General features: G+C 45.0%; 4 protein-coding genes across 8 annotated transcripts; 3 read left to right on the top strand and 1 right to left on the bottom strand.

The window, feature by feature from the left end:
- Positions 1-679: 679 nt before the first annotated feature.
- Positions 680-8,457, top strand: LOC120663526. Of its 3 annotated transcripts, XM_039942384.1 has the most exons (4): positions 680-768; positions 861-2,159; positions 2,828-2,897; positions 3,898-4,306. In XM_039942384.1, the coding sequence occupies exons 2-4, from the start codon at positions 871-873 to the stop codon at positions 3,901-3,903; spliced, it is 1,365 nt and encodes a 454-aa protein (XP_039798318.1). In that variant the 5' UTR covers positions 680-768; positions 861-870; the 3' UTR covers positions 3,904-4,306. The 3 variants fall into 3 exon arrangements, with proteins under 3 accessions (XP_039798318.1, XP_039798325.1, XP_039798310.1); XM_039942391.1 differs by lacking the exon at positions 3,898-4,306 and adding an exon at positions 8,140-8,457 and having other exon boundaries at positions 723-2,159; XM_039942376.1 differs by having other exon boundaries at positions 724-2,159.
- LOC120663553 (PHD finger-like domain-containing protein 5A) lies at positions 5,993-12,016 on the top strand. 3 transcript variants are annotated; one of them, XM_039942430.1, is made up of 2 exons: positions 5,993-6,232; positions 11,315-12,016. In XM_039942430.1, exon 2 carries the CDS (start codon positions 11,332-11,334, stop codon positions 11,662-11,664), a length of 333 nt encoding a protein of 110 aa, XP_039798364.1. In that variant the 5' UTR covers positions 5,993-6,232; positions 11,315-11,331; the 3' UTR covers positions 11,665-12,016. The 3 variants fall into 3 exon arrangements, with proteins under 3 accessions (XP_039798364.1, XP_039798355.1, XP_039798348.1); XM_039942421.1 differs by lacking the exon at positions 5,993-6,232 and adding an exon at positions 9,585-9,710 and having other exon boundaries at positions 11,307-12,016; XM_039942414.1 differs by lacking the exon at positions 5,993-6,232 and adding an exon at positions 9,588-9,710.
- A 624-nt stretch (positions 12,017-12,640) lies between these two features.
- LOC120663545 (probable ribose-5-phosphate isomerase 3, chloroplastic) lies at positions 12,641-16,324 on the top strand. The gene is made up of 2 exons (XM_039942404.1): positions 12,641-13,174; positions 15,491-16,324. The coding sequence occupies exons 1-2, from the start codon at positions 12,791-12,793 to the stop codon at positions 15,923-15,925; spliced, it is 819 nt and encodes a 272-aa protein (XP_039798338.1). The 5' UTR covers positions 12,641-12,790; the 3' UTR covers positions 15,926-16,324.
- A 1,013-nt stretch (positions 16,325-17,337) lies between these two features.
- LOC120663517 (serine/threonine-protein kinase Nek3-like) lies at positions 17,338-22,041 on the bottom strand. Its single transcript, XM_039942365.1, has 15 exons — positions 21,844-22,041; positions 21,355-21,476; positions 21,162-21,228; positions 20,692-20,757; positions 20,497-20,543; positions 20,365-20,410; positions 20,178-20,258; positions 20,045-20,087; positions 19,891-19,940; positions 19,723-19,804; positions 19,578-19,627; positions 19,424-19,497; positions 19,250-19,301; positions 18,705-19,157; positions 17,338-18,248 (listed from the first exon to the last, which is right to left on the bottom strand). Exons 2-15 carry the CDS (start codon positions 21,438-21,440, stop codon positions 17,685-17,687), a joined length of 1,761 nt encoding a protein of 586 aa, XP_039798299.1. The 5' UTR covers positions 21,441-21,476; positions 21,844-22,041; the 3' UTR covers positions 17,338-17,684.
- Positions 22,042-25,879: the final 3,838 nt, after the last annotated feature.

Below are 25,879 nucleotides of genomic sequence, written 5' to 3'. Positions count from 1 at the left end.
TAATTTCGCTTCCTTCGTCTTAGAAAGAATTGCTCCATAATAAGTCAAACAATTTTAAATTTATACAAATAGTATTAATATTTATGTTACCAAACAAGCATCATGAAATTAATTATATAATATATTGTTATACTAAATCTATCTAAAGATATAATTGTTATTTGTTAATGAATTTTTTTATAAATTTGATCGAAGTTAAAATTATGGAAAGCAAGAGTGGCCTTTTTAGGACGGAAGGAGTATTACTTGATGATCAGTTGACCAAAGTCTGACCCCATTTGACCACGACGAAAAGGTTGTTTGGATACAATGACTAAATTTTAGACTGTTACATCAAAGAGAATCTTACGATTTTGACCAAAGTCTGACCCCATTTGACCACGACGAAAAGGTTGTTTGACCAAAGTCTGACCCCATTTGACCACGACGAAAAGGTTGTTTGGATACAATGACTAAATTTTAGACTGTTACATCAAAGAGAATCTTACGATTTTGAAGTATAAATAAATATTAATTATAAAACTAATTGCAGAAACTCAGGACTAAACTGCGAGACAAATCTAATGAGGTATATTAATTTATAATTAGTGGACGGTTACTTAGCATCACTCCCATTTGTACAAAAAATTTATAAAAAAATTATTTGATACTCATAAATGAGAAGATTTTTTTTTTGATGTAACAGGATTAAAAAGAAGTCTCTGTAAACAACAGGCTCGAAGTCGAAGCGACAGGCGAGGGCCTGCGGCGGCTCCCCAAATCCGCAGGGTGCGTTGCCTCCTGCTTTGATATCTTTCTTGGTTGATCTTGTCTTCCTCTTCCGAGCCGCGATCTTGATTTGGTTGCTCACGGGAACGAAGGCGGGATAGGATGGCCGCCGCCGCCGGACCTATGCGGCAAGGCGTCTCCTTGCGCGTCGGTGGCCGAGACCGGGAGGCGGCGGCGGCGGCGGCGCGGGACTGGGCGTCGCTGCACGTCGACCTGACGCAGCTCATCGCGGCGCGGGTGCTCGCCACGGGGGGTTTTGTAGACTACATCCGCTTCCGCGCGGTCTGCCCCCAATGGCGCGCCGCCGCTGCCTCCCCGCGCGGCCGCGCCCTGCTGGACCCGCGCTTCCACCCGCGCCGCTGGATGCTCTTCCCGGAGGGCTTCGGCCGGTTCCCGGGCCACCGCGCCGACGGCGGCCACGCCCGCTTCTTCGACCTCTCCGCCGCCGGTGCCTTCGTCCGTGTCCCCCTCCCGGAGCTCAAGAACCACTGCGTCCTCGACTCCCCCGACGGCCTCCTCCTCCTGCAGCGCGACGGGGACAGCGCCGTCCGCCTGCTCCACCCCTTCACCCGCGACGTCGCCGAGTTCCCGGACTTGAACTGCCTCGCCCATCAGCTGCACCAACTGGAGTACGAGCTCACCGTCGATCCCCTGTACAGTTTCAACAACTGGTTGTACAGTACCTCGCGGTACTTGCATCAAGCCCGCAAGCTTTGTGCTGCCGTCAATATCACGGCCACGGGGGCCATCACCATGATGCTAGCGCTTCATAACATTGGGCGTGTGGCATTTGCGTCGGCTGGTGATGTTGAATGGACTATCAGCAGCTGGAAGATGAACCAGCTGGACAGGGCGCTGCCATACCAGGGAAAGCTATATGTGGTGAATTGGGAAGATGGGCTGACACATGTCTTGCTGATCGATCCGCCGCCAGCATCACCACGGTGCGAGGGAGAGGAATCACCATCTATGTCAGCACTGCCTTCTCCAAAGACAATTGTGACATGTTCAAGCGACGAAATCCACCTGCCTTCATTGGTTGAATTGGACTCGGAGATCCTGCTTGTTGGCTACAATGACAGCTCCTTTTCACGTATATTGGTTCTCAAGCTTGCTGATCTTGTGTCGGGTAGGACTATGCCTGTGACAAGCATCGATAATCATGTCCTCTTTGCTGGTGCACGGAGTCTGTGTGTCTCATCCAGTTGGCTGCCTTCCATTGGTGAAAGCTCCATTGTATGCTTCCATGCTGGAGAGAACTATCTTGCACAATACGATCTCAGTACTGGCACCTGGTCACCGGCCTGCGATGCACATCTCATGCTTAGCCCTCCACCACGTCCCTGTGGCCTCATACATCACATTTATACCTGTTGCGATAGGCGATTCTGGTAAGCACCTTCATTTCTTTGCACTAATCATATTATGCTTATGCAGAGTTTTCATTTGTGATACTGTCTCTGCTTCAGATAACAGTAGTAATTGAAGCTGCATGTTAAACAGAAGCTTAAATGGTCTATGGATAGTGGGCTTATCCATCCCTTAGATATCTGTATGATTCAGGAGACTTTAATGATCCTTCAATTAGAAAAATCAAGGAAATAGAAAAAAAATCCTAGGAATGCTTTCTTTGATTGAGAGAGAGAAAAAAAAAGATAATAATTCACAAAGCCTGTTTTGGTATGATCAGATTATAATGGTTAACATTAATGAGTGTTGTTGTAGCTACATTTTCAGTATTAGCATGATACCTGTATAATAAATATGCATTTTAATCACAAAGGATTAACCTCCTTGATGTAAATTTCTTTCGAAGTATTATAAAATGTGGGGTCTACTTTGGAGTTGAGTTTTTCATATCCCCAAGTTCAAACTCAGCAGTTGCGAGTTACTTCCTCCTCTACAAGTTCCTTGTATAGCATATATTTGAACTGTTATCAACATGCTATTTTGAAAATTTAAGTCTTCGTTCACTCCGACCTTTCATTCCGTTAGGAACGAAGGATTGGTTGTTCTGACAATCTAAGTCTTCATTCACTCTGCTCATTCATTCCATTAGGAACAAAGGTTTGATGTTTTGCTTCAAGGCTGAACCTGAATGGTGGGCAATGCGGAGCTCGAGATATGGGGTAAGCCCTGCTTCAATTTGTTTCTTGTAATGTAAGCATTTGTAGTGTCATTTCTTTGCTAGGCTGTTGTTTTGCAGATAATCAGGTGATCTTAGATTAGCATGCTTGCTAGGGGCGTAGAAGCACTGCATAATACTTTAATTAGATTCAATCAAGGTTTAAAATCTCCTGCTATAGCTATTTGAGGCAGGGTACAACTATTTGAACTCATGTATAATTTAGCCGCTATAGGCCGCTATTAACTGTTTATAGAGTCCAGCCGCTAAACCCCTTAGCCTGCTATTTAGAACCATAGATACAATTCTAAAATATATTAGTATCTGTTGTTGCTGAAAGCATTTGATCACACAGTTAAGGCCCTGTTTGTTTTCGCTTAGCTTATAATCTAAGCGTGGCTGAGAGAAGCGAGGATTTGCTCGCTTCTCGTAGTTCAAATCTCTAAAGCGGATTACCACAGAAGCGAGAATAAGCGAGGCGTTTGGTAGGATTATCGCTTATTTCCACCGATAAGCCAATTATAATCGGAAACAAACAGGGCCTAAATGTTTCAGTTTAGTGCGTGCTGCTTGGTGGTTGCTCCTGTTTTTGTAGGTAACAATAACATTTCATTCTCAACTAGGTCTAGCAGAACCAATATAAAAATCCCGTTACTGGTCTAGTAAATGTAGAAATCCAACCATATCAGTACTAAAGTAAATAAAACTGATGAGATATAACGTAAGTATCATGTCCTATTGGTTTGCTCCATATTGTTTGTTCTGATTTTCAGTAGAAAGATGAATTGTTAACCTGGAGTTGGTCCTCGTACTTTTGTCCTCAGTTTTATTGTGGCTTTTTCCCATCCTCTGCGATATGATGTGCTGTGCAATATCCACAGAAACGTATAAGACGATTGCAATAAGTGTTGTCTAGGCAGTCATTACATGGCCAGTTGCATCACATATTATTTTCAGTAATTTACTGCTAGTGCTGATGTCTTTTCTGCTTTCCCGTTTGCTAGGCCTGAAGACCCTTTGCCGCCATAATCGTCCATATAACTTCAGCCGCATCAAGCAGAACGATGCATCCTTTCGGGCGTGTTTCTCCTGTGAATCTACTGCTCTTTATGCAACTGCATTCTCCCGGTCGTTGCTCTCTGATGAACTCACATCAGAGTCTTCTTAATTGTAACCATGAGACTTGAGATATTTCTTAGTAAACCAGTGACCACTAATAGGTGGTCATCAGCTTAATTTCTGAAGATCATTCGTCATTCCCTTCTGTCCTTAAAGCAAATGCTTTTGTGCAGCTCTTCAAAGGTAGCTTTTGCTACTAAAAACCATCTCTTTGCTAGGAAACACTCTTCAACCATAGAGGGTAATATGCAACATTGTTCTAGGAACAAGTATCAGTTTGAACTGAGGGACCCACTTAACCTTTCTTTTTCGTTTCCTTTGGTGCAAAGAAGTAAAGCAGCAATAAATATGCACTGTAGGCATCTTGTTTTCATAGGAATGGCAAGCGAGACCTATTCAAAAGAACAGTTTACATCAGGGGTAAACAGAACTTAGCATGGGAGTTTTCTCCAACCAGGAAAACTCAACAAGTTAGTGTGAAACTATAGCATTCCACGCATGTCCTTTCAGCGACAATTTGCTTCTGATGAAGCAACTACAGAAACTTTGAAGGAGTTTCTTTTTCTCCAAACAGTTTCTTCTTCATGATAACGTGTGAGCAATGCTGTTGATTCCTGCATGTTTCGGTAGGTGGTAATGTGCTAATTGTCTCTTGTGTACCTTATGCTGTGGCGTACTTTGTTCTGTCGATCGATATTCTAATGTTAAAAGGTGTAGACTTGTAAATGGACTCAAAATATCTCACTTTAACTGCGGCTTTGCTAATGTCCAATCCTTATTTATCTGTTACCATGAACGTGTTCTAGTAGTACATTCAGTGTTGTATCTGCTGTGTCAGCAAGATGGCAATTCTTCCGCGGCTCAGGTTTGCCTTGTCAGCTCTGCTGAACTCCATGTCATGGGGAAGGCTCTGCTCCGCACTAATTTTTTTTAGAATAAAAATTTTCTTCTAATGTTTCTCTTGCTTCTTCTCGCAAAAAAAACAGAGAAAAAAATCTCCTCACTTTCTTCCCTGAGTTAGGCCCAGCCGGCGGTCGCCCAGCCCCATAGCCCATCGCCCATCCATCTCCTCTTTCCCTTCCCCTTTCGTCCTGTTGTCGCGCGCCGCGCCGCCGCCGCCATGTCGCCGCCTTCGTGCGACCCGCCCGCGCCGTTGGAGCTGATGGACGAGATCCTGCTCCGGATCCCTCCGGACGAGCCCGCGCACCTCGTCCGCGCCGCCCTCGTCTGCAAGCCCTGGCTCCGGGTCGTCTCCGACCCAGCCTTTCGCCGCGGCTACCGCGAGCGCCACCGCAGGCCGCCCCTCCTCGGTTTCATCCACAACCTCTACGACGACAAGGGCCCGATTCCCCGCTTCGTCCCCACCGCCGCCTGCCCCTGCTCTCCGCCGGCGTTCGGCTATCTCAGCTGGTGCGCACTCGACTCCCGCCACGGCCGCGTGCTCGTCGAGACGTATGGACCCACCGGCCTCGTCGTCTGGAACCCCGTCCCCGGTGACAAGCAGCGCGTGCCTCTGCCCCCCTACTCGTACTTGTACTACACCGGCGCCGTCCTCTGCGCGGCGGCAAACTGTGATCACCTTGACTGCGCCGGCGGCCCCTTCCTCGTGGTCTTCATGAGCACCACGACCGGGGAGCGCGTCACTTGGGCAGCCTTGTACTCATCGGAGACCCGTGGCTGGAGTGCCAAGACTACCGCTGATGTCAGCACCTCCACCGTGGATCCCCACTCCTACATGGAGATCAAGCCAAGCATTATTATCGGTGGTGGCGTGGTGCCCTTTACTTCACACTTGAACTACACAAGGTTATCCTCAAATACGATTTGGCCAGGCAGGGCCTCTCTGTGATGGATGCGTCAGAGGTGTACGGCCGGATGGGTAGCGCCATAATTACAGAAGATGGTGGATTGGGATTTGCTACCATCAAGGGCAACAACCTCCACCTATGGTCGTGGCTGACTGGTGATGGTAACTCTGCGGGATGGACGCCGCGCAGGGTCATCCAACTTCAGAGTCTTCTTCCAGTTTGTAACCCATCGATTCCGTCAGAAGTGATTGGCTTTGCTGAAGGCACAGATACCATCTTCTTGGAGACGGAAGTTGGCGTTTTCACATTGGAGATCATATCAGGCAAGACGAGGAAGGTAGGCGAGACAGGTGGCTACTACGCTATCCTACCCTACATGAGCTTCTGTGCTCCAGGCACTCCTGTGGTCCAGGTAACTGCCTTAGCTGGTCTTATTTTTCTGTAAACATTTATAGTTGCCTATTGTGCCTATCTATAGCATGGATATAAGTTAGAGGAAAGGTAAATACTGGTTGGGTGCTTGAGAGGTTTAAGAGTCCTCTGTCACCAATTTGTTTACCGCTTGATCGTTTTTTTAGATATCTGTTTTAAATTTTCTGTTTTTTTTGTTGTTTCTAGTTCTGGTGTAGCGGGCTTTGACATGCTGTAGCAGGTTGTTCTGAGATGGTTGGTTCAAGTAAGTTATTTGATAATGGACAGTGGTGCCCATTTTTTAATCAAAACAGTGGATTCGGTGTGATTAGAACATGGGATATTCTTATCTCACATATTTGATTTAAGTTGTTTTAAGATTGTAGAGAAGATTAGGAGGACACCTCACACCGTAATGAGGGGGCTGGCTGTTTTATATATAGACAAAGGGCAGCTTAAATGATCTATGGGTACGGGGCTTATCCATCCCTTAGACATCTGTATGATGTATAATTTAGGAGACCTTAATGATCCTTCAATTAGAAAAATCAAGGAGAGAGAAAAATCCTAGGAATGCTTTCTTTGATTGAGAGAAAAAAGATAATAATTCACAAAGCTTGTTTTGGTATGACCAGATTTTATTGGTTTACATTAATGAGTGTTGTTAATGTAAACCAATAAAATCTGGTCATACCAAAACAAGCTTGAGTGTTGTTGATTTTCTTTCGGGTTTCATCTCTAGCCTACCCCAACTTGCTTGGGAAAAAAGGCTATGTTGATGATTGATGATGACATTAATGAGTGTTGTTGTAGCTACATTTTCAGTATTAGCATGAGACCTGTATAATAAATATGCAATTTAATCACAAAGCTTAGATGTAAATTTCTTTCGAAGTATTATAAAAATGCGGGATCTACTTTGGAGTTGAGTTTTTCTTTTCCAAGTTCAAACTCAGCAGCTGCGAGTTACTTCCTCCTCTACAAGTTTTGTACTGTTGTACTTCAATTTGTTTCTCTTGTAATGTAAGCAGCTGTAGCATCATTTCTTTGCTAGGCTGATTTTTTTCAGATAATCAGGTGATCTTAGATTTGCATGCTTGCTAGAGGTGTAGAAGCACTGCAACAATCCTTTAATTCGATACAATCAATGTTTTAAATCTCCCGCTGTAGCTTTTGCTATAGCCCATTATGGCTATTTGAGGCAAGATACAACTATTTGAACTCATGTGTAATTTAGTCGCTATAGCTCGCTATTAGCTGTTTTTAGAGTCCCGCCGCTAAACCCACTAGCTCAGTATTAGAACCATGGATACAATTCCAAAATATATTGGTATTGTTGCTGCTGAAAGCATTTGATTACACAGTTAAATGTTTCAGTTTAGTTGTGTGCTGCTTGGCGGTTGCTCCTGTTTTTGTCGGTAGCAATAACATTGCATTCTCAACTAGATCTAGCAGAACCAATATAAAAATCCCGTTACTGGTCTAATAAATGTGGAAATCCAACCATATCAGTACTTAAAACTGATGAGATACAACGTAAGTATCGTGTTCTATTGGTTTGCTCCATATTTTTTGTTCTGATTTTCAGTAGAAACATGAATTGTGAACCTGGAGTTGGTCCTCGTGATAGCTTCACAGATGGGTTGAACTTTTGTCCTAAGTTTTATTGTGGCTGCTAGTGCTAAAGTTGCCAACATCCTATTGCAAATGCTGAAATAGGAGAGATGATGTCTTCTATCTTGTTGGCTTTTCCCATCCTCTGCGATGTGATGTGCATATCGACAGAAACGTATAAGATGGCTGCAATAAGTGCTATCTAGGCAGTCATTACATAGACAGTTGCATCACATATTATTTTCGGTAATCTACTGCTAGTGCTGATGTCTTTTCTGCTTTCCCGTTTGCTAGGCCTGAAGACCCTTTTGCCGCCAAGATCGTCCACCTAACTTGAGCCGCATCAAGCAGAAAGATGCATCCTTTTGGGCGTGTTTCTCCTGTGAATCTACTGCTCTTTTATGCAACTGCATGCTCCCGGTCGTTGCTCTCTGATGAACTCACAGCAGCGTCTTCTTAATTGTAACCGTGAGGGATGAGATGTTTCTTTTTTTTTTACACAGAAACACTTCCATCTTTTATAGAAAGCGAATTAGTTCTTACAGAGTCACTGCTGGGTTACCAGCTAGCCAGAACTGAGCACAAAAGGAAGTAAAAAAACTGCATGACAGAGGGACAGACGTCCAAAGAAAAGTCTAAAAAGGGTCGCCCAAAGCTTCACGCCTCATGGCCGAGATGTTCTGTCGCGCCCAGTCCACCAGCCTCACCCTGTGGTTCTCCAGCTTCAGTCGATTGCCTTCAGGCAGGAGAATCCCCCATTTCTGCGAGAAGAAATCAATTTTGTGCAGAATATCAATAGATGAAGCCGGAAAACAATGCTCAATCGCCATTTTATTCCTATTTGTCCACAGCCCCCAACCCACGATAGCAAAGTGAAACATCTTTACGTTGAACCCAGTACATTGGTCCGGGATCCAGTGTGCGAGAAAATCAGAGAGGAGGCTGACAGGGGCCCGTTCCCAACCTAGAACCTCCTTGAAACACCCCCACACAAATTTGGCAATAACACACTCAAAGAAGATTTGATTCACATCCTCTTTTTTTCTAGATACTACACATCGTTCATCCCCCTTCCAGTTTCTCTTTTTCAAAACTACCCCAGTCTGCAACCTGTCTTGAAAGGCAAGCCACAAAAAGACTTTGAGTTTGAGAGGCATTTTGTTCTTCCAAAGTTTCTTTAGTCTCCTATTGTTAAAGCCTGTGTAGGATAGCAATCTGTACATTGATTTTGTAGAGTATGCCCCTGAATTTTCTAGCTTCCAACAAACCTCATCCCCCCGATCAGATAGCTGAGTATCAGTCAATCTTGGACTCCCATTCCAGGAGTTCTTCTTCCCCAAAAGTCCGCCGAAACTCCAGGTCCCATTCACCATTGGACCAGCACTCAAGATGACCATCTGCTTAATCTCCCAAGATCTTTCGCCCTTCCCCTCTGTCCTTAAACAAATGATTTTCTGCAACTCTTGCTATTGATGAAGGTGATGATCACTACGGATCTTGCCGGTTTTTTTTTTTTCGAAACTCCGTTTTTCTTCTTTTGGTTATGAGATGACGTAGCGGTTTTTCCGGACGGTGTACAGCCTGAGGCTTTGTTTGGGCCGATATCCAGACCCGCGGCCCAGCGTTTCAGTGGGCCCGGCCCCTCGGCCTGCCAATCTCAATCCTTCCAAGGCCCAGGCCCGCGAAACCTGACTCCCCAAGGCCCAAGGGCCCAACGGGACCTCCTCTTCTCTCTCTGCTTGCCCTTGCCGGCCGCTTCTCCCAGCTTCCCTCCCCTCCCCTCCCCTCCGGCGGACCCTCCCACCCGCCGCCCCCTCCCTCGGCCGCGCCGCGGCGCCCGTCCTGCCCCGCCTCTTCTTCCGCCGGTACGTGATCCCATCTCGGATGCTCGGACGGACCCATCCCCTTGTTCCGGGACCTGGTTTTTCTCGCCGCGCTCATGCGCTACTGAGCACTGACGATGGGGGTGGCGTGCTAGAGCTAGCATAGGGCTCTGCTGTGCCTGTGCTCGTGTAGAATTGTAGATCTCGCCGGTTTGGTCCTGCGGCTACCTATCGTCGTCGAGGTGCTAGTCTGCGCGTAGACGGCGCGCGTGTGGTTTGTTGCTGACTTGCTGTTGAATTCGGGTAGGCGCTCCGCAGTCACAACTCGTAGAATCTGAATCCCTAGTATGCCTCTTCTGTAATTTCCGCTGATAGGCGTCCTGTTGATCCGAAGCTGCTGTCGGTTTGATTTGTGGTGGAATGGAGTATCCACGTAACAAGCAAATTGCTGGTCTGACTGTTCATTCACATTGTTTGCAGCATCGTATAGTAGCAGACTAGCAGTAGCAGCTTCAGATGGGTGTCTGTGTATGTAAGAGAAGCAAGCTGTTAATCCAGCTGTTTGCTACAAACACTGCCAACCTTGCATATAATATGTCCATTCTCCGGTAGAAGGAAACACAATTTGACTTGTTTATTTCTATCTTTTCTGAATGGGAGTGGTTGTCTATTTCATGCTAATCTCGGTAGCTCCTTTACAACAAATAATGCCTCGCTCCTTATCTAGGTTCTCACCAAGTCACCAAGCTTGTGAATATAATCAAGATCGGCACACATGCTTGCTGTCGGTCCACAGTCTAAACCAGCAAATTTATTCCAACATATTATTTTTAGGCTTTTTAGCAACATCTAGAAATATTTTAACATATTTCCATGGGGCAAATTTGAAATAGAAATATGACAAACAAATGCAACGCTGTAGACCAACCATACCAACTTTGCAGTAGTCATATTTTCCATGTCCTGATAGTACAGTTGGTCTACTCTTGTGTCAGGGCATGTCCGCATATGACTAGAAAAAGGCATACTAACATCTTTGCACTCCACATATTTTTACTTAAGCTGTGTTATAGATTGCAATCTTACCTACCTGTAGCAATGTGGGCATAGCTTGTAGCTTTGAATGCTACCCACAGTATGCTGAACCTCTTCTTTGTGGACAGAATTAATCCATACAGCTGGATGGTTAGAATTGGATGCAATTCTAAGAAATCTTTTAACATGCTATTTCAAAGTTGCAAAATGAGCACATGATTTTTAATTGTAATGATCACGTAATATTATTGAAGCAATATGTAGTATACATGTTGCCATGCCAAGAAGTTTAGTGGTAGCAAGAAGCAATTATGTATACTTGAAGTGGTCCTCCTAGCATTTTTATAGAATATCTTGGTGGTTTTGTTAAAGAAAAAAAAAGTCATGCTTTTGTGGAGTCAAACACAGAAAAAGAAGAACCTAGTGGTAGAGTTGCAAAAAAGGGCCAAACTTTCTCCAATTGCTATCAATGTAAATAAATCGAATTGCTTTGCATGGGCTGGAGATGTGGTGTTACACTATTAATATGCTTTCTTGCCTGTTTTTCTGTAACTGACAAACTATGGCATTGCTTGACATAATGTATCAGCTAATCCATCACAGTTTCTCAGGTTAGCATCTGACAGCCATGGCGAAGCACCATCCTGACCTGATCATGTGCCGGAAGCAGCCTGGCATCGCCATCGGGCGGCTGTGCGAGAAGTGCGACGGCAAGTGTGTCATCTGTGACTCATACGTGCGGCCATGCACGTTGGTCCGCGTCTGCGATGAGTGCAACTACGGGTCGTTCCAAGGGCGTTGCGTCATCTGCGGTGGCGTGGGCATCTCGGACGCCTACTACTGCAAAGAGTGCACGCAGCAGGAGAAGGACCGGGACGGGTGCCCCAAGATAGTCAACCTCGGTAGCGCCAAGACTGATCTGTTCTACGAGCGCAAGAAGTATGGGTTCAAGAAGAGGTGATGGGAGAAGCTATTGCTTTCAGGTTCTCTTGGCCTCTTGATGAGTTGTGTTCGTCGATACTGGGAGTTGGATGTAGTGGCAACAGTTTGCTTTTCACATTATGTTAATGGTGAAGAATGGCGCCATGAAATTTGAACTGAGGTGTGCCTTTTCTTTCCTTAATTTGCATCTGATTTTGGCTAGCTGATGTAAAATTAGCGACTTGCAGTTGAGCATGCCTGATCTGTCTGACACAGCGCTATCTATCAGCTTGGGAACAAAATGATTAGTGAATGAGAATATGGGCTCGGAATGTACCATGTTTATATGTCCAGAAACTGTAGCGAGAAGGAAGTTTGGCAGTCAAGAATGACACATTATCGCCTTTTATTACATTTATGAAATTACCATTAGTCGGTTAAGAGAGACGATTGGAATATCTCTAAAGAGAAATCTTTGGATAGGAGCGCTTAGAGACTAGCTATCAATGTGCCTGAACCTTGAACTTATTTCTTTCGGGTTTCATCTCTAGCCTATCCCAACTTGCTTGGGGAAAAAAGCTATGTTGTTGTTTGTTGTTTGTTCTCAAATGTATTAGGCAAATCCGAAGGCACAACTGAAGGTCTGTAATAAGCTTGCTTGGATAGCAATTTCTGGGAGTTAGTTCTGATGTACGGTTTTGGTGTACTGCAAAATGTTCAGACTGCATTTGATTTAGTTTGTCATTGCAAAGGTTTCAGAGGGAATGCAATCCAAGCTGTCTTTTTCAAATGGACTTTGGAGTTTGGACAGCTACAGTGTTGCTGCCATTTCCTACACCCCAAAGTGATGTCCATACAAGTTTTTGATTTGGATGTAGCCCACTGGAGCCATTCTAAAAAGGGAGATGCTGCCGTCCTACGTGGCAGCCAAAATGTATTTATTTGTTATCAAAAGAAATATCAAGAAAAAAATACTTGGCAAGAAAAAGCCCTGGCCTTCCAAGTCACCACCAACCCAACCTCTGTCGATCACCATCGCCGCCGCCATTCCCTCCACCACCAACTCCCCATCGCCTCGCCGCCGCCGCCTCCTCCCCCACACTCCTCACTTCACCTCCACCCTCCGAGCTCCAGCGCCTCCCACGGTCCCACCACCCACCACACCCATGGCCGCCACCGCTATCTCCGCCCGCCTCCACCCGGCCGCCGCGCGCCCCGTGGCCGCGGCGCGGCGCGCCCGCCTCGGCGTCGTGCGCGCGCTGTCCGCGCCGCCGGCGGCGGCGCTGACGCAGGACGACCTCAAGCGCCTGGCGGCGGTGCGCGCGGTGGAGTCGGTGCAGAGCGGGATGGTGCTGGGGCTCGGGACGGGGTCCACGGCCGCCTTCGCCGTCGCCGAGATCGGCGCGCTCTTCGCCTCCGGCAAGCTCGAGAAGATCGTCGGCGTGCCCACCTCCAAGCGCACCTTCGAGCAGGCGCAGTCGCTCGGCATCCCGCTCTCCACGCTCGACGACCACCCGCACATCGACCTCGCCATCGACGGCGCCGACGAGGTCCGCCCTCATTTTCGCTTCTTTTTCGTCGTGTGTGTACAAGCTAATCAAACATTCGATGATTTTCGTTCAAAAAACATTCGATGATTCCTTGGAAATCTTGGTAGTAGCGCCTGGCGAGTGGCGAGCTAGAGTAGCTGTCCTCTAAAATTTGGACATGCAAGGTTTGACTTTTGCACATACTTTCTCCTGATGCTGTTACTGCATGAAAGATGAGCCCGTCTGCTATGTCATCTTGCTGGTGCTTTTCATGGAGGAAACGGGCATTTTCGTGTTTATCTGGGTAGCTTTGCCCTCAGTTAAAAGATGGAAGTTGTGATGATTCTTGGTGGCTTTCGGAATGGTCAAAAGTAAAAAGGCTTCTAGGATTCGTGAACTTGCTGGCAGGGCCGGCCCTGAGGGGGTGCGGACGGTGCGACCGCACCGGGCCTCCAAAAATCGGGGGCCTCCAAAAATTTCTATGTTATGAGGCATGTCAAGTTATAAGTAACATCTTTGCTTATAAGCCAGTTCATTTAGATATTGAAAGAGACTCGAATCATCTAAGTATTTGGCATGGGCTTTGGAACATTAGCCCAGGACTAATTTTGAGAGCTAATGTTTAGTCTTAAATTGGTAGGCTAAGCATTAGCCCAAGGTAGATTGTTTGGATCCATGGGCTAATGCCCACCTTCTCTCTCATTCCCATATCTAGGTGTGTGTGTATACTCACATTTTTTGTGGGGTTCATACTAAATTAGCCCCATTATCACCTCTTGAAGGGGCTAAGAATTTTGGGAGAGATAATCCACTTTAACTTAAAATTATCTCTCATACATCCAAACAGGTGGGATAATTTGGAGCTAAAAGGTGAGAGATAACTATTATCTCTATGTATCCAAACAGACCCATGACCCCTCATAAATTTTGTAACCTATATTGTTGGGCGTGACATCTCTGTCCAGTTGGAGGAATAAAGCCGCGCCCTGATTTGATAGAGGAAAATCAATGGACAACTTCTCCAACATCTGCCCAACTACACGCTTCAGTGCCTTCTTGACATCCTCGCGAGACGCCGCCGCTGTCTACAGATCGCCGATTTGCTACCTACTTGTCATGCCGATTAGCAATTTGACTTTTTATATTTTTATAGTTAATGGGGGCCTCCATATTTTTTTCGCACTGGGCCACCAAAAAGTCAGGGCCGGCCCTGCTTGCTGGCAACTGACCTACACGGTGGACTGCCGAGCTACAAGTCCCACGCCCACTTGGAGACTTGGGATCTCAGCAGGAAATGTGAAGGTTGCTTAAGAGCAAGTATTATGGGCCACGAAGAGCCGGCGAAAACCAATACGGAAGAGAGAGAAAGCAAGAGAGAGAAAAAGCAGGCGCTTCGCGAGACGCCAGCGCAAGCAGGCGGATGCGCGCGGGGGAGCCTCCTATTCGCTGTGGTTCTGCGCAGCTCGCTGCCCATTCGCCGCTGGCTCGCGGCAGCTGCAGTAGCATCATTAAATGCACGCCAGCATGGCTTCTTTTCGCCCGAGTGCCGGCGCCTCCATTGCCTTTGCTCTAAGAGCAAGTATTCTGGAGGGTGTGGAGCGGGCGAAGAGCTGACGTGGAGTAAGAGAGAGAATCACGCAGCCGTTTCGCTACGCGCCGAGCGCAGCCGGCGGAGAGAGCTTGGCACTGCTCTTATTGGCTGAAATGCTGCGGCCCGCCACCATCATGAGTGTCTCTCAGCCGGCAGTGGGCGGGCAGCAGGCGTTGCTATAAAACTTGCTCTAAAGCCGGCCGTCCGTCCACGAGGCAGTCAAAAATGAGATCTCATTTTAGATGTTGTCGTAGACTTGGTATTCTAGCTTATCTGTGAGTTAAGCGATCGCTCACTCCAAGGAGAAGAGCTACACTAAAAAAAATCTAAGAAGAAGAGCTATCATGCCTTTTCTTTCACACAGAATAAACCATTGCAATCTGAATTTCTTTCCGCCCTGCTCTGCCATTTTGAATTTTTGCTATATATAAAAAAATATACAAATTTAAAATGGTAAAGATTGCACCTTCATACATGCTTTCAAATAGCAGCTTTAATGGGGTGTTTGGGTGAGTGGCATTTTTGTTGGAAATTATTGTACTTAGTCCAACTTTGAACTGCATCCCATAGACCCATATCGTCCAATGAAATATCATCAACCCAAACACCAAACACGCCATTTGGTCAATATGTCCCAACTTTATGTAACTCTTCTCCATGCTTTGTACTGATATTTGGGCTTTTTGTTTATGTTGCATTCAAAACCGCTACATTTAGCTAATTAACTTGAATTCTTTTTAAAACAGGTTGACCCAGACCTTAACCTTGTGAAAGGGCGGGGTGGTGCTCTTCTCCGTGAGAAGATGGTTGAGGCTGCATCAGACAAGTTTATTGTTATTGTTGATGAGACAAAACTTGTTGATGGATTAGGAGGAAGTGGTCTAGCTATGCCAGTGGAGGTTGTGCAGTTCTGCTGGAAGTACAACCTAGTAAGATTGCAGGAACTGTTTAAGGAGGAAGGAGTCGAGGCAAAGCTAAGATTGGAAGGTGACAAGCCTTATGTTACTGACAACTCAAACTACATTGTCGATTTATACTTCAAGACGCCAATTGAGGATGCATTGGCAGCAGGGACACAGATCGCAGCTTTGGAAGGAGTTGTTGACCATGGGTTGTTCTTGAACATGGCAAGTTCAGTGATCATCGCTGGATCAGATGGTGTCAGTGTCAAAACGAAGTGAGTTTTTGGGTTACTTGTTGGTGTTGAATTTATGGTTCTTCTTTTTGTTGTGGAAGCTATTGGTGTAAAAGCAGTCAATAACATGCTTCAGTAGATGCAAGCACTGTCGCAGGCTGGTGGCGACTGGAGTGCACTCTAAGTCAGCCAACCAGGGTTCGAGACTTGCATTCTCTTAATGTCAAAGCGGGGGGCGGTCTGCCTTTCCCGTCAAGTTTTTCTCTTAGCATGCTTCAATAAATATATTTCTCCAATGGTCCATTGGTTCACATCCCCGTGTTTAGGTTGTCTTCTTGAAGATTGCCTGTTGTGGTAATGTGGGATAAAAGCCATTTTACTATATTGTAATTTCTGCTGGACTATAAGAGTAATATTTCAGTGATCCTGATTTGTTCTCCTGCAATCATACTCCAAATAGGGACCTGTCAGACTAATCATCTTTGGCATCCTATGCACTACTAAATTATGAATAAACTTGGGTCCTTTATGCATATATGTAAAATCACTGGAGCAATCTAATTGACTATGAAATGATCATCTGACACAATTTTTCTCGTAACGACTGGTAAATTGAGATGCTGTTATTAAGGAAAACCATCGAAATAAGATGCCAAACTTGCCTCTTGAATCCTGTAGTTGGTAAATAAAGTGAGCATGAATGTTGCACGAGATGTTTGTGTGTGCTAGCTGATGAAACTAGAGCTGAACGTGCTGTATATGTGCCACTTAAAGCAAATTAGTTCTCTGTCTCCATATTATGTTCTTTCGAACAGAAATTTGACATTAGTTTCCTGACCTTATTGTGAAACTTGAGTTGTGAAAGGATGAATATTCATGCTTGATTTCAACAATGAGATGTTCAGCACTTCTCAATATCCATAAGTAGAACTTGGATGCATCTGTCTAACAACAATTATTTCCATACGGCCATTAATTTACCATCCTGTTGAATTGCTTGGAAACTGACAAGATTGGAAGATTTAATCAATTTACTGGTCTAGTATCCTCTCATTAGCTTGACCTGAATGACAAGGGCACAGAGAGAGAATATTCAGAGTTGCAGCAAGGATATTCTGATGTTTGTGCTGTGATAGTGGCAGAACGAGCAACAAAAAACTGGCAAATGCATGTTGAGCCCAGGAAACACAAGCAGACAGGCTATTATATGACATGCTCTCCACTCTCATACCAGCAGTTGCTTATAGTACAAGGACATGCTCAGAACTTTGGTGTGGTTGTGAAAAGCTGTATGGTTTACATTGGAGAAGAAATATTAATTGTTTATCTATGGGTCGTGCAGAACAGCATGAGGCAACTTTGACACAGTTTTTAAATACAAGATACTTAGTGTAAGAACAGAACTGAAGAATACAATGACATCAGCGAAAAAATATGAAATACAATGACAAGGAACAATGTCACGCCATATAGAGATGGCTCTCCAGATGTCAACTTGCTGGAATTACAAAATACAATAACACAGTTTCGCGAATTGGGGTACAATGTCACTGGCATCTAAGCCTCTTAAGGTATTTCATCTGACTGATAAATTCACCTAATATGCTATTACAGGTCAAAAAAAGAATGTCGTCAAATATATGTAGTGTTCAATAAAGACCAGTTCAGGGTGAAAGCACACAGATCTTTTTTTTTTGGGCAGAGTGAAAGCACACATAAAAAAAACTTAAACTGTACAGGATGGCCTGAAGCTTGTTAAGGTTCAAAGTTGTTGCAGGTTTAGTCTTGCACTTACAGGCCTCTGGTTAGAATCCAACTTCTTTCAAACTCCTGGACAACCATATGGCTGTCTCTCTTGGAGATGCCGTACCGGGTCCGAAAGGCTTCAGCAAGATCCCAAGCTCCTCAAATCTCTCCTGCTGCAGCAGCTGTGCACTGAACTCAAGCAGGCCCTCCAGAGCTTCAGCTCTCTGCTGGTAAGACCTTGTGTCGAACCTCTTCTGCCTCCAATCTGATGAGCTTCTGGGTGAATTGTCAGCACCAAGAAGGTCAATGTCAGGAGACTCAGAGTAGTTTTCGCTGTCGCTTCGGAGCACTTGGAAAGTGCACTTGTCCTTGGTGATAGACTGGTCGATGATAGATGGTGGTGTCAGCTTCGTGATGCGATGTAATGGGTTTTCAAAGGATGCCAGTGGGAATTCAGCCATTCTGTCGATTCGAGGAGAGTTCACTGAAACATCAGGAGATTTCAATCTGGTGATAATGTTGGTGGCCTGCTGCTTTTCAGGAGTTTTGATCATATGCATGGGTAGTGATTCTCGTCGTGTAAGTTGACCCATTTGGTCGGGTGAAGACCTTGACGGTGGAGGCTGCCGGTATCAGAAGTCCAAACAACACAAGGTCAGAATTCAAAAGTTAGATGAATAATATTTTCTTCAGCTATGCAAAATACTTCAAAATTAACAGGCTGTTAACACAAAAAAAACATTCTGGTATCAAAAGTGTAAACAACAGAAGGTCGGAATTCAAATCTTAAGTAAATAATATTTTCTTCACCTATTCAAAATACTTTGAAGTTAACAAGCTGTTATAAAAAAACTATTCAGACATGCACCAAAAGATAAAAAGTAACCTTACAGCAAAATATAGTTTTGGTCAGTTTCGTTTGAGAAACTAATGTTTGGTTTTGTAAAATATGCATTTTTCTGAATTGTAGATTGGTGCCTTAAAGGTGTCTGGCTAGGGACTGGTATTATCAACAGTCGGTGAAAATATGAACGGATGTTGAGGCTACCAACAACATGTTTAACATTTCAACTTCATACCTCCTTGTGAGTAGTTGTAGTATGAAATGTCTTTGAAGGTTCTAGTCGTCTTCTAGGTGTTGATGACGACCTTCTTGGAGTAGGAGCAGGATGCCTTGTAGCTTTTAAATGCTTCTCATGTATCACTTCATCAACAATATTCTTGGTAACTTGGATTGACAATCCCTCCATTTGTTCACTCAGCAATTCTGGACAGTCCTTCCCAGTTCTGGTAGAACTAGGAGGACCATGTGTATCAATCACTTGGTCAAGTTTTACTGCCCTCTCTAGTTTAAATGAATGGCTTTTTCTGTAATTGAGTTTGCAATTGTCTTCAGCATTGGGAAGCGCTGCCTTATTTGTGCTGTATTTGTTAGGGAGTTTAGCAGAGGACAAATTGCGAGAAAGAGTTGACTTCAATTGGAGATCAAACACGTAGGGCTGAAGGTGCGGATGCTTAAGCAGTTCTGCAGCCTGAAACAAAGGAAACATGATGCATGGATAAGTTCAGAACTCACGGTGAGGTGCAAGTTGCAGTTATGGGGTGATGGTGAACCAACACATACACTTGGTCTGTGATCTGGACTTTTGCGTAGCATGCTTTTGACGAGTCCCCTACTGTATGGCCACAATAAAGATTTTATAAATATTTCGTATTAAAGCCAAAAAGATACTATATCCTAGATTGTCATAACGATTTCATCAGGACTGTATGTAAGTTGTACAGGGGGAGGACTTACAATGCACCAGAGTACATAGTTGGTAGAGGAGATAAAACAGACTTGTTAATTTTGTTTATCAGTGCTTGCATATCCTGTAAGAGTTGAAAATCACCAATGAAGATGCAGCTTACTGTAAAATTAGTTTTCATGAAAACTATGAGATGCTACTCACAAATGCTTTAAATGCAGGCCTTAACGCAGCCATCTCATAGATGCAGCAACCTTGAGAATGGAGATTGCAGGAGTTTAGCCAAGACAACAGAAACTCAATGTTCAGAAGAATAGATGGAACTGAATATTGTTGTATAGAACCTTACCAAGGGACCATATATCAGACTTAGAACCATATGGAATGTCAGCAAGTAGTTCAGGGCACATGTAACTTGGCGTTCCCACAACCTTCAGACGCAGCACATAACCAGAATGAGAAGCAACAGTGGCAGAGAAACGCATCAAACACCTAATAGTTGAGCAAGAAAACTCACTGAACAAGCTAAATCGTCAGAAGTCAATACTTTAGCAAGACCAAAATCACCTGTTTCAGACCACATGTTCAGGACAGAAGGTTATTATGTTACCATCGTTTATTTGTATAACTTTGTAATGCATGGTACTCCTACTTGACAATAGGATTCTTACCAAGCCGTATGTTTTGGTCCTTTGTGAGAAATATATTTGAGCACTGAAACAGTTGCAAGGTATGATGAGTATCACTAGGCAAGTCAGCATGAGTCCATTGCAAGGATAAAATAAAGGTTATGAATCTAACAACCTTGACATCGCGATGCAGGATATGATTGACATGCAAGTAATCAAGTGCCATCAGGAGCTGCACAAGCCACATACAAAGCCTCTGCATCCAGAAGAAAAAAAATGAACACAAGAAAGGTGCAAATCTCAGTAAGCAGAATGTGTGGATATAGAACAGCCATGTCACAGAATTCAGACTATTTAACCACCTCTTCTGAGAAATGGTTGCTCTTAGCCTTCTTAATGGCATCTGACCTGCAACCGAATAAATTAAAAAGATAAGAATTTTAATACATATTACAGGGTACGGATTGGAGATAAATTTCGACAACTAGACATACATGTCCCCTCCCTCGCAGTAACCGATGACAATACACACGTAGCAACCCTGATAACAACAAAAATCGTTCCTTTTCAAGCAATTATGGACATATACATCCTTCATCAGGACCATTGAAACATCAAGGAAAGGAACAAGACCGAGTGCCCTTAGGATGCTGAAACTGTCCACAGCAAGGATAGGGGACCATGCTCACCTTCTCTACCCAAGCCTCTTTGTACTCCACAATGTAAGGGTTCCTTACTTTTGCAATGAGCTCCATCTGTATGAAAATTCAACAAGCTGGTGAATTTTCACATGATTAGTGTAGGTTTATGCATATACTAGCGCAAGATCATGACAAAACAAACTCTGTTCGATAGCAGTCAAGAATGCCCTACAAGGAAACAAAGATGTTTGACCCGTTCAAGAGCTCAAACGCTCTCCCTTTTACAAAATTTTCCATTCATTTACGTTCAGAAGGGTCAAATTCAAATTGTTCGTCAGAATTGGGACCACAAGGAATGTTGCTAAACCATGAAGAGTTCTTCAAGAAGGTACTATGTCCTGTTCATCATGAAAATTTAAACCTCTTTTTTTCACAAGGAAGCTAATTGGTAATTGCATAGTTAACCAATTTCAAATTATGACGCCACAGGGCACAATGGGATGGGAGTGTAAGCAAACCTCCTGGTGTGCTGATCGGCGGCACCGGTTGGTCTGGCGGGCGAGGCGGATCTTCTTCAAGACATACCTGAAATGAAATGAAATGAAATGAAATGGGCCAGGTTTCAGAGGAGTGACACCATGCAAGGACGAATCCATCCATATCAATCTAGAGAATTCACAGGACAGTGTCACCATCTGCCAGCAGCCTCACCTCTTCTTCTCAACTTTGTGCCTCACCAGGAGCGCAGACCCAAATGAACCCTTGCCAATCTGCTCTAACACCTCGTACTGCTCCATTCCTGTGGAATGTGGTGCTCCTGGTTCAGAAATCACCTGCAGAACGGAGGATGCTTTGAAGAGGAATCGCAAGAATTCTGTCAAGGGAGTTAAACTGTCCAATGAATGCACGTGTTCGGAATTCAAGAGAGAAGTTATCAGACGGACATATCCCAAGCAAATCAAAAACCGCTTCAAATTTGGGAAGTACGCTTTTTTTTTTAAAAAAAAGCTCAAGAACCTATGGAGCTCCAATTCCAAAATAACATGGAGAAAGCATATGAAAAAGGAAAAGCTGGGAACGAAGCAAGAACTGATCGCATGGAGGATTGAAATTGCAATGGATCAACTTGATGACAATCGAGTCCGCTCTTGATAAATGTGGATGACGCTTAAAGTGGAGGAAAGAGAATGGGTTCCTTACCTCGTCGGCTAGCTAATGGGTGAAGGGCACCTGGTTCCTGTTCTTCGTCCTCACTGCCCGGCTCCCATTTTTAGAGCGAGAAAGTATGGCTGATGGAGTGCACGGGAGAAAGAGAGAGGGAGGGAGGGAGGGAGGGAGGGAGGGTTGACATGCCGACAACGAAATGGAGGGCTGGCTGTGCCTGCGAGAGGCTTTCAAAGTTTTCAAAGTGCAGAGAGAGAGAGAAAGTGGTGGGAGCCAAGCACACACACTCTAGAGAGAGAGAGATTTGACTATAAAATGGTTGGATTAGTGCTCCGTGTACTCGATCATTCTTTATGTGCTGATTCGTATCGCCGCCCCGTGATAGCGGAATTCATACGCGTTTCGTTGTACAGTCCGGCCATAAAGGCTTAGCGAGAAATTCTTCGGCGAACGAACCTGATCGTCCCTGGTCAGAATTTGTGAGTGAAAATATGCCGGAATTTGTGTAAGGTCCCGCCTCTCCGAGGCCGGGCCCGTTTACATCTGTCTGTTTTCTAGGACATACTGATCGTCCCTGGGCAGAATTTGTGAGTGAAAATATGCCGGAATTTGTGTAACGTCCCGCCTCCCTGAGGTCAGGCCCGCTTACATCTGGCTGCTTTCTATGACATACTGATCGTCCCGGAGCAGAATTTGTGAGTGAAAATATGCCGGAATTTGTGTAACGTCCCGCCTCCCCGAGGCCGGTCCCGCTTACATCTGACTGTTTTCTAGGACATAGACTGTCATCACAGACCAACACCAGTTTTTTCTGCACACTTTGTCCTCACTCGTGCGCACCCGGGAAGAATTTCCCAGTCGGTCACCCATTCCCAAATTTCTCCGGGCCAAGCACGCTTAACCTCGGAGTTCTTTGGAGACCGGCTTCCGGAAAAAAATTACAACTTGTTAGTATGAGTATTCTATTAATCCTATTAAACCCTGGGCCGGGGTGTCACATGCTCACCCCCCTTCAGATCCACGCGCCCGTGCTCATGCCTCCGCACTTACGCCCGTACGTGCCCGTGAAACCGCGAGAGTCGGCTCTGATACTATTCTGTAACGTCACGCCTCCCCGAGACATCCTATTAAGCCCTGGGCGGGGGTGTCACATGCTCACCCCCTTAAGACCCACGCGCCCGTGCTCATGCCTCCGCACTTACGCCCGTACGTGCCCGTGAAACCGCGAGAGTCGGCTCTAATACCATTCTGTAACGTCACGCCTCCCCGAGGCCGGGCCCGCTTACATCTGGCTGCTTCTAGGACATAGACAGTCCTCACAGACCAGAAAAAAAGTTACAACTTGTTAGTATGAGTATTCTATTAATCCTATTAAACCCTGGGCCGGGGTGTCACATGCTCACCCCCTTAAGACCCACGCGTCCGTGCTCATGCCTCCGCACTTACGCCCGTACGTGCCCGTGAAACCGCGAGAGTCGGCTCTGATACCATTCTGTAACGTCACGCCTCCCCGAGGCATCGTATTAAGCCCTGGGCGGGTGTGTCACATGCTCACCCCCTTAAGACCCACGCGCCCGTGCTCATGCCTCCGCACTTACGCCCGTACGTGCCCGTGAAACCGCGAGAGTCGGCTCTAATACCATTCTGTAACGTCACGCCTCCCCGAGGCCGGCCCCGCTTACATCTGGCTGCTTTCTAGGACATAGACAGTCCTCACAGACCAACACCAGTCTTTTCTACACACTTTGTCCTCACTCGTGCGCATCCGAAAAGAATTTCCCGGTCGGTCACCCATCCCCAAATTTCTCCGGCCAAGCACGCTTAACCTCGGAGTTCTTTGGAGGCCGGCTTCCGGAAAAGAAATTGCAACTTGTTGGTATAAATATTATATTAATCCTATTAAGCTCTGGGCCGGGGTGGTGGCCGGATCGTACTGATTCTTCGTGACACCAACCGAATAACTAATCACGGGAATTAACGGTTAGTTGATACATACTGCAGCTTGCATGCGGTCACCTAATTGGCAGTACCACAACCCTTTGTGCTCTTTTCTTCTCATGGCATCAGGGGAATTTCAGCCATTTGGGACAAGTGAATTTCACCTGAATTGTTGGGTTTCCCGGAAATATGAAAATGATGCATTTCAAACTGGCCATAATTCGGATGCGCCTTTTTTAAGGAACTTTTTTTTTGTTGTGAAGTACTCCCTCCGTTCCAAATTATAAGACATTCCAACAATCTTGGAGAATCAAAGTTTTTTATATTTGACCAAATTTATATAATAGAATAATGACATTTATTATATAAACTAAGTACTACTAGATTCTTTACTAGTTATATTTTTATAGTACATCAATTTGATATCATAAATCTTTATATTTCTTTATATAATCTTGGTCAAACTTGAGATTGCTTTGACTCTCCAAGATTCTTGAGATGTCTTATAATTTGGAACAGATGAAGTAGTTGCTTTGCTCTTCAATTGTAGGGAATCACCAATTCACCACTAGTTGATTTTCTAAAATTTGAACTTGATGCTCTCTAAATCAAGATCATCGCAGAAGAAAGATGAAGTCATTATCTTATGATTTTGCTTGATGCCCTCTACTTTTTTTTTCCGCCTTCTCTTTATGAGAATTCCCTTCTTTAAAAAAAAAAACGGCCCTGCATGGACGAATGGATGAGCGGCGCCTGATGTTTCTCAGCAATTAGCGTGAAAGATGCCACACACGTCGCTTCGCTTGGTAGTAGGGCACAGGAGGATCCAGCTTTTCTTCTCCTGGCCCCAAGTCCCAACCAAACTATTTTCTTTCACTTTTTTTAATCGAAATGTTTCCTTCATCAGGTTAAGAAAATCATTTGTTCCCATTCAGACCAAGAGAATTCTAGCATTCCAATTGGCGCTTTCTCCAACCCCACCACATCGCACGCGTCTGCGCAGGACACACGTGTGGGCGTCTCTGAACATTTTGCAGCCCCTCTGAAGATTTTCAGGCGCAGGTTTTTTTTTTGAAGGGTGAACGGGGGGAGAGAATCCCCACCTGAATTTCATTTATGATGGCCCCAACCGGCCCGGGTAATGTGAAAACATTTTACAACATTTCGTTTCATCGTGGTTTACATTGAAATGAAAAAAACCAGGCGCAGGTTTTTATTTCTTGACCTGGAACTCTGAACTAACACAATTGATTAGTATCTGTGATAGACTGGACGCCTTGAAAGCTGCGCTCATTGAGCTAATCAGCATCATCTGATGGTATTCATGCATGATTTGTGATGAGGCAGGGATGGCTTCTGTTAGGGCGACAAGGCCATCCTACCCCCTCTCTTTTCTGCCGATCATCTGTTCAGGATAAGCATCCATCCATGTCTCCGGAATAGATTTGCATATATATAACAAAAAAGAAGAAGAAGATGCAGATCATACCAGATTTAGCGATGTGACGTGGCGCCACGGCATGACTTTGGCCTGTGTTTACTAGTGGATATGATGCAGGGATGGATGGAGAGCGATGAACAGCAACTCGGCGATGATGATCGTTAGGTGCCAGAGCATGTTGATCGCACTTGTTTTTTTTTTTTTCTTACAATTCCCTCCATTTCAAGGAAGGCATGAGGTCTCGAAAGATTTAAATAGGTGAGAGAATTCAGGAGGAATGTGGGTTAAGTACTGCAAATCAAGTTGCTTCAGGGGCCGAGCACTTGTTTGGTAGAGGGTGCTGGAACCCCAGAGGCTACCCTTTCTTAGGTGAACGCCAGAGCTTCTGCCATACAACAGAAGCAAAGTCTTCTAATAACCATCAAGTTGAGGTAGAGTTAAAATCCAAACTGACCCATCGACAAAAAGGGCGAGCTTCTGACATGATTAAACAGACAACAACAACAACATAGCCTTTTTTCCCCAAGCAAGTTGGGGTAAGCTAGAGATGAAACCCGAAAGAAATAAGTTCAAGGTTCAGGCACATTGATAGCTAGTCTCCAAGCGCTCCTATCCAAAGCTATCTCTTTAGAGATGTTCCAATCCTTAAGGTCTCTCTTAACCGACTCATCCCACGTCAGTTTAGGTCTACCT

The sequence above is a fragment of the Panicum virgatum genome, chromosome 2K, assembly GCF_016808335.1.
Source record: "Panicum virgatum strain AP13 chromosome 2K, P.virgatum_v5, whole genome shotgun sequence".
Taxonomy (NCBI): domain Eukaryota; kingdom Viridiplantae; phylum Streptophyta; class Magnoliopsida; order Poales; family Poaceae; genus Panicum; species Panicum virgatum.
This window is presented reverse-complemented; position numbering and strand designations above follow the sequence as displayed.

Coding starts and splice junctions, on each gene's coding strand:
- LOC120663526 (XM_039942391.1), top strand. CDS start 871: ATGGCCGCCGCCGCCGGACCTATGCGGCAAGGCGTCTCCTTGCGCGTC. Junction 2,160..2,827: donor TGTTGCGATAGGCGATTCTG/GTAAGCACCTTC, acceptor TCATTCCATTAG/GAACAAAGGTTTGATGTTTT.
- LOC120663553 (XM_039942430.1), top strand. CDS start 11,332: ATGGCGAAGCACCATCCTGACCTGATCATGTGCCGGAAGCAGCCTGGC.
- LOC120663517 (XM_039942365.1), bottom strand. CDS start 21,440: ATGGAGCAGTACGAGGTGTTAGAGCAGATTGGCAAGGGTTCATTTGGG. Junction 19,628..19,722: donor GTCTGATATATGGTCCCTTG/GTAAGGTTCTAT, acceptor TCCATTCTCAAG/GTTGCTGCATCTATGAGATG. Junction 18,249..18,704: donor CTACAACTACTCACAAGGAG/GTATGAAGTTGA, acceptor TGATACCGGCAG/CCTCCACCGTCAAGGTCTTC.
- LOC120663545 (XM_039942404.1), top strand. CDS start 12,791: ATGGCCGCCACCGCTATCTCCGCCCGCCTCCACCCGGCCGCCGCGCGC. Junction 13,175..15,490: donor CCATCGACGGCGCCGACGAG/GTCCGCCCTCAT, acceptor TTTTTAAAACAG/GTTGACCCAGACCTTAACCT.